Source organism: Drosophila takahashii, chromosome X, assembly GCF_030179915.1.
Source record: "Drosophila takahashii strain IR98-3 E-12201 chromosome X, DtakHiC1v2, whole genome shotgun sequence".
In the NCBI taxonomy this organism is placed as follows: Eukaryota; Metazoa; Arthropoda; class Insecta; order Diptera; family Drosophilidae; genus Drosophila; species Drosophila takahashii.
In genome coordinates, this window is record NC_091683.1 from 22,351,460 (window position 1) to 22,359,137 (window position 7,678).

The 7,678-nt window shown below is 33.8% G+C and overlaps 1 protein-coding gene across 1 annotated transcript; it reads left to right on the forward strand.

Moving 5' to 3' along the window:
- Positions 1-667: 667 nt before the first annotated feature.
- LOC108054731 (farnesol dehydrogenase) lies at positions 668-6,642 on the forward strand. The gene is made up of 2 exons (XM_017137794.3): positions 668-1,258; positions 6,353-6,642. Exons 1-2 carry the CDS (start codon positions 683-685, stop codon positions 6,518-6,520), a joined length of 744 nt encoding a protein of 247 aa, XP_016993283.2. The 5' UTR covers positions 668-682; the 3' UTR covers positions 6,521-6,642.
- The last annotated feature ends 1,036 nt before the right edge of the window (positions 6,643-7,678 follow it).

A 7,678-nucleotide genomic window follows, 5' to 3' on the forward strand; every position in this document is an offset into this window, starting at 1 on the left:
TTTACCGAACTATCCAACTAAATTTGGATTCTCTGCCTCTTTTGTCAGAATTGATTACTGAGAAAAGTATAATTTGTCCCATTTAGTTTCGGGATAGATACCTATCCTCTTTTCCCCTCCTTTGGATCCGTGCCCCCGTGAAACTAACGTAATACAAATTGCTTAAACTATCAATAACTTTTTAATTTATGTTCCGATTAAAACCCTTTTTTTCAAGTCGAAAATAATTTTTTTAGTCTTCCTTTAATTTCTGTTCTTTTTACTTTTGTTTTTAAAGCTGATTTGTGTAGTCGAAGGTTAGCACTATAACCTCTTATGTTAGTTTTAGTTTTTTATATTATCTTTATTATTTATTATTTTTTTTATATTATCATCTTTAATAAATTAAAATAAATCTGTTTTGTGCTGTCTTATGTTGGCTGTTAGAACCACTAATAATCACGGAAGCTCGTAAACTTGGTGGTTTTAACTTGAATTATTAAATGTACGTAATTTATTGAATAATTTTAAATAATATTTGAATATAATATTTGACTCAAATATTATATTTAATGTGTTCTAATTTATTTACTGCTTTAAGTGCATATTTGTGTGTGTGGAAATAGAGAATGGGTATCCATCATCCCAAGCTTTCGATTGACTCAGAGACCTGACAGATTTCATTAGGCTTCGAGTCGTCGTCATGAACCGTTGGCAGAATCGCGTGGCCGTGGTGACCGGCGCCAGTTCAGGAATAGGTGCGGAAATCGCTCGAAAACTGATCTCCGCCGGTGTGGTGGTGGTGGCCCTCGCCCGTCGCCTGGAGCGTTTGGAGCAACTGCACCAGGAAGTGTCGGAGGATCGACGATCGCAGCTCCACATCCGACAGTGCGATGTTACGAACGTGGAATCCGTGAACGAAGCCTTCGACGCAGTCCAGCGAGAACTGGGCGGTGTGGACATTCTGATTAATAACGCCGGAAAGCTGTCCGGCGGACAGCTGCTAACCATGCCGCTGGACACTGTGCAGCAAGTGCTGCAGACGAACGTAATGGGCGTGGTCCACTGCACCCAGCGGGCCTTCGAATCGATGAAGGAGCGCCATTCCGACGGTCATGTGGTGCTCATCAACAGCATTGTAGGCCACTACATATTCAACCCACTGCCTGGAAGCCAGCAGGAACTCAACATGTACCCGGCCACCAAGCACGCGGTCACCGCCCTCACCGAGCTCTTCCGCCAGGAGATGCGGGAGTTCAAGACGCAGGTTAAAGTCACGGTTGGTACATGCTTTCTATTTCGTTCGATTACACAGGTACACAGCCAAAAATTTGCACGAACCATTTCTAGTTTTCCATGATAATTGGGTGCTCGTGAGTAAAAGTCCCATTCAAACTTATGTCCCATCACCTACAGGTTCTGCGTTATAGCTAAGAATACAAAAATCCGATGTTTGCCGACAGTGCGAATTATGTGGCCGATAAAATTTGACTTACCTTAAATATTTTCGCTGAAATCTACTCTCACTACATCACGGCATTCCTAAAAATTAGTCCCCATTGTGAACCATTGCCCATGTCTTTGAAATTCGACGCCAAAGTTGAAAATCCCAAAATTGTAGAGATTTTTCTGATGGAAAAACAATTCTGAGGATTAAATCTTGAATGGAACTAATTTTAACTATTCATTGTATCTATTGTTCATGCTTTAATTTCGGTTTAAAGCAATTTCATGAGGATATTTTTTATTGGATTTATTATACTAATAAAACCGATTTTTTTATTTCATTATCTACTCCTAAATGTTGTAAAATTTTAAATAAGTCAAGGCATCCTACAGAATGGGAATAAACATATACAATCCTCTATGTATGTTAAGTGAACGTATTTATTTTCTTAGTTCTAGAGGTTGCTATCGATAGGGGTGAAAACTAGAATGATAGACTCTTCCCATAGAGGCCCATCCCACACTGGTCGGAATGATCAATTTTTTTGCATAAATTCCAAAAATGTTAATAGAGCGCTGTTACTTGGCACATTTGATAACACCAGTTTACAAAATAAAATCGACCTCTTCCTCATCGAAGACAACCTGAATTTTCCGGTAAGATACAACTCCCTGATTAAGAAATGGGCACTTAAAATTTTTTTTATGGTGTCAATTTTTTTTAAGTGTAAAAAACGTTTTTGGCCTTTTTTTAATTTCTCCAAAAATTCGTGTAGATTAGAATCTCAGGATTATACAAAAAAAATTTAAGTCAATCGGACAAAAACTGAGAAGTTAGGCTAAAGTTAATATAAATACAATTTACTTAAAAAAATTTTCGATTTTGAACAGTTAAAAACAATATTTAAAGTAAAAAATAAAATTTCACATGAGCGGAGTTAAACAAGTTTTTTTAAACTTTAAAAATGTTTGGACTTTGGAAGATCGAAAAAATTTGTTTAAAATATAAAAGGAAAAATCAAGCTTCCAAGGTGACGGGGTTTTTTTTAATTAATAAGGGAAATGTAAATCAGGATGGAAATCCGAAAGCTTACAGTGATCATTGCAAATCGCCTTTTTTTAATAGTGTTCCAGATATCGATTTGCCACCGATATATTAGCCGATAGTATCGGCTATAAAAACTAGTCGATGTTATTTAAATGACAACAAACTTTTGAAAACACAGGGTGGCAACACTACTACTATTTTGACCGCAGCTGTACACTTTTCTGTTTTTTGATTATGATTAAAAAAATCCCAAAATTATTCTAAGTATGGGGTTTGAAAGATAAAGAGTGTAGCTTTTAGAAAACTTTAACATCAAAACAAAACATGATTCAGTTTGCCTCTGAGACCTCCGGAAAGTTTGCCAATTTCAGCATTTTCCCAACTTTGAGGTGCTTTAAGAATCTTTGCGTCGGGGAACTTTTTGGAAAACGCAGTTTAACTTGGGAATTCGTAACGAAATCAAAAATATGGGCGGTTCTTTTACAAACCGAACACCTTTTATTGGCTCACATTTTTGATTTGCCTGAAACTTTTTTTACACGTACTATTCGGAAAATAAGTAAACACGTGTATCAGGATTTAACCGAAAAAAAATTATTTTCCTAGTTAGAATTTTTTTAAGTGTGCCAAAAATTGTCAAATTTGAAAAAGTACCCTCTCATTGAAAATCTGTATCTCCGGTTATATGAATCCAATTGACTTCATGTCTTTTGCATAAATTCCTCTAAAACCTCTCCTTTCAAAATAAAATTTCTTAAAAAAATTGTTTTTTTAATTTCTTAAAAATAAAAACAAATTAAGATTTAAAAAAATTTTTTAACTATTGCCCCCACAAAAAAAAATTTTTTTTTTTATTTTAATACTTGCGCCATATTGTTAGTTACAATCGGTTTTTGTAAAATGTTGGAGCCACTTTTAGTTTTTAAAATATCGAATTTGTTTTAGCAAGGCCTCGGCTTTTTTCTATGAAAAAACGTCGCAGCAAGTAGATCTACTCTCTCACTCTTATCGGATCCTACTGGAATTTATGTTTTCTCATTGTTTACTAGTCCTTTAACAATTGTTAATGATTAAAAGTTAAGTTTTAAGTTTTTTGACAATTTCTGAATGACAAAAAGTAAAAAGTCATTATACCCTTGCAGAGGGTATTATGATTTCAGTCAGAAGTTTGCAACGCAGTGAAGGAGACGTTTCCGACCCCATAAAGTATATATATTCTTGATCAGCATCACTAGTCGAGTCGATCTAGCCATGTCCGTCTGTCCGTCTGTCCGTCTGACCGTCTGTCCGTCTGTCCGTCTGTCTGTTTCTACGCAAACTAGTCTCTCAGTTTTTGAGCTATCGGAATGAAACTTTCCCAAAAGTCTTTATTCTATTGCAGGTAGTATATATGTCAGAACCGACCGGATCGGACAACTATATCTTATAGCTCCCATAGGAAGGATCGGAAAAGAAAACGTTTAAAAAATTCTAGCTTCGGTGTTTTTTGAAATATTACCTTCTACTTTTGGGGATGTTATTTTTTAAATATTTGTGAATTTCGAATAAAATATTTAAAATATCGGACTAATATATCATATAGCTGCCATAGGAACGATCGGAAAATTAATAGAAAAGTAATAGGAAATAAATTCTAGCTTCCTTGGTTTTTATTGTATTATCTTCTACTCTAGGACATGACTCTTTTTAAATATTTCCGAATTTCAATTTTAATTTGATTAAAATCGGACGACTATATCATATAGCTGCCATAGGAACGATCGGAAAATTAATGAGATTAATGAAATTAATTAAACATTTTGGCGATTTGTTAATTAATAGGAATGATCTGCAAGGGTATTTAAGCTTCGGCTGGCCGAAGCTAGCTTCCTTTCTTGTTTTTTAATCAATTAAAAACTTACAACTATTTATTTAACCGTCTATTTAATAAACAATAATTTTAAATTTATTTTATTTATTATTTTTTTATATTATGTAATTTATTAAACATTTTTAAATATTTATTTTTAAATTAAAAAAAAAAATTAATAAAATTTTATAATTTTTTATTTTTATTAAATTTTTTTAAAATCTAAATTTTTTTAAAAACTTAAAAAAACATATTTAAAAATGTTTAATAAATTACATAATATAAAAAAATAATAAATAAAATAAATTTAAAATTATTGTTTATTAAATAGACGGTTAAATAAATAGTTGTAAGTTTTTAATTGATTAAAAAATGACTTTTTACTTTTTGTCATTCAGAAATTGTCAAAAAACTTAAAACTTAACTTTTAATCATTAACAATTGTTAAAGGACTAGTAAACAATGAGAAAACATAAATTCCATTAGGATTCGATAAGAGTGAGAGAGTAGATCTACTTGCTGCGACGTTTTTTCATAGAAAAAAGCCGAGGCCTTGCTAAAACAAATTCGATATTTTAAAAACTAAAAGTGGCTCCAACTTTTTACAAAAACCGATTGTAACTAACAATATGGCGCAAGTATTAAAATAAAAAAAAAAAATTTTTTTTTTGTGGGGGCAATAGTTAAAAAATTTTTTTAAATCTTAATTTGTTTTTATTTTTAAGAAATTAAAAAAACAATTTTTTTAAGAAATTTTATTTTGAAAGGAGAGGTTTTAGAGGAATTTATGCAAAAGACATGAAGTCAATTGGATTCATATAACCGGAGATACAGATTTTCAATGAGAGGGTACTTTTTCAAATTTGACAATTTTTGGCACACTTAAAAAAATTCTAACTAGGAAAATAATTTTTTTTCGGTTAAATCCTGATACACGTGTTTACTTATTTTCCGAATAGTACGTGTAAAAAAAGTTTCAGGCAAATCAAAAATGTGAAATTTTTTTTTTTGGCCAAATCTGTTCGGTTTGTTAAAGAAAGGCCCATATACGGCCCTGTTCTAGTTTTCACTTCCAAAATATTCACACGGAATCGAATTTCTCTGACCTGTTCCAGGACTCACTTCCGAAAGAAATGCATGGATTAAAATATCCCTCTTTGTTACTCTGTTAACTTCCTAAAAATTCACACGGAAACTTTCCGCCAAGCATTTGACAGGCGGACTTAAATCCGCCAGCATGAAATCAAATTCACTTCCGAGTGAGAACTGGAACAGGCCGGATAGCCTCCATCTAGGTAAATTTAAAAAGCATTCATATTGTTGCACAGTGTTATTGATCGTTTGACATACACTAGGAAGGATAATGGACCCCTAGATCACAAAAGAGAAATCCAAAATTTTTTTGTTGTCTTGGAAGAGTAGAAGGGTATATTGTTTTGGTGCAAAAATATATACCAGGTGGAAGGACGTTTCCGACCCTATGAAGTTTGCCGACCTGTTGCTTACAATATACTCAATGTACCCTTTTTCATAGCGCCCGCGGCCGTAATGACACCGGGCGTTATGACATATTAGAGAAAATATATAATAATTAATAAGTCCTCCCTTTAATAATAGAAATTAAATTTATTTTTTGCTTATTCAGAAAGTCGCAAAAGCATGAACTCCATAAGTATCCAAAGAGAGTGAGAGTTTGACATTTTCGGTATTTGGCAAGCTTTTAAAAATTATACAAAATGTTATGTTTTCTTGGCGAAATCGTGATACACGCGTATACTTAGTTTTCGAATAGTATGTGTATGTATGTGAATAAATATTTTTGGCGAAGTCTGTTTGGTTTTTAAAAGAACGGCATGTATGCTTTTTACGCCCTTAATTGACGATTTATGACTGCACCTAATGTTTCCCTCTTAAGGTATTTTATGGCCATACCTTTTAGGTAGAGTTATGGCTAGGGTAATAAAAACCTTGCTTATGCGCCGAAGTAACTAGATAGCCTACTAATCTGACTACTCTACACTACTTTACAGAGCATCAGTCCGGGATTGGTGGACACAGAGCTCGTACCTTTGGCCTACAAACGGTTGCCCATGCTGCAGGCAGAGGATGTGGCCAATGCTATAATGTATGTTCTCGACACGCCCCCGCACGTCCAGGTGCACGAGCTGACCATCAAGCCAATGGGCGAACCCTTTTAGGACACCGCTGCATTGCTCCACTTTGGCCACTAAATATTTCAAAGTACTGGGCATAACCTCGGACAAATTTTCTAGCTGAATAAATCGTGGAATGCACCGAAATAAAACAAATGGAGCCAACACTTTTCCAATTTGACTTTATTTGTATCATATTTATAAAAAGTTAAGGAATGCGGAGCAACGTTTAGCAGTTAAATGCATAGAACATTCAAATATTCAAAAAAATTAAAATATAACGCGTGTAAAAAGTATGACTACGATAATGAGTGTATGAGTGCTTTCTAACATGTCTCGTTGTTTCCGTGTGCAACTTTGATTTTGTTTTGAATATCACATTGTTTAATTATTCATATTTGTTCATTCCTAATAAACTGACTATACGAATTATTTTTTATTATAAATTTAGTTCTTTTATAAAAAATTATATGTTTTTTTAAATACTTGAATAAGTAAGCACATATAAAATGCGTAGATTAATAATTATTAAATTGTTATTAGTTCTTACTTTTTTAGATCTTTAAACCGTTTTAATAAAAATTCTTAGGTAATGGGTATTAAATCATTCAACTGATTTATTATGCGGAAGTTGTCTAGGCCCTCGGCCGATTTTTTTTTAATGTCTTAATAACACTATAACATGCGCCATAGATCCGCCAATCTCAGGGCCGGATTAAGGTAGCATGGGGCCTATAGAAATTACTGTTATTGGCCCCTTCCCACAGACAGCCATGCACCACCCATTGAACGGATAGTCCATAAGGTTCTATGGCTCCTTCGCAGCGTTGCAAGCTTCTGACTGAATTTATAATATCCTTTGCAAGAGTTCGTTTAAAAAGATTGTAACGGAAAAACTATTGATTTCATTTGGTAAGCTGGAGTAATGGATAGTTTTTGGTATTTCAAAGGTTACATTGAAAGGACAAATATTTTCTGGAATTTGATTAAAGTTAAGAGGTAAGTGCGCGGGCCACGTACCATTTGCTACATTTGCGACATTGCTAATCCGCTACTGCCCATTCCACTCAATTATTCAGCTCACGTGTGAACTGCGCGCATGGGCGGTCGATTTTAAATATTTTATTTGTGTGGTCAACTTTAGGCGATGATTTGGGGTATATATAGTGGCTGTTTTGCGAAATCTCGACTCAGTTGCGAGGG

Coding starts and splice junctions, on each gene's coding strand:
- LOC108054731 (XM_017137794.3), top strand. CDS start 683: ATGAACCGTTGGCAGAATCGCGTGGCCGTGGTGACCGGCGCCAGTTCA. Junction 1,259..6,352: donor AGACGCAGGTTAAAGTCACG/GTTGGTACATGC, acceptor ACTACTTTACAG/AGCATCAGTCCGGGATTGGT.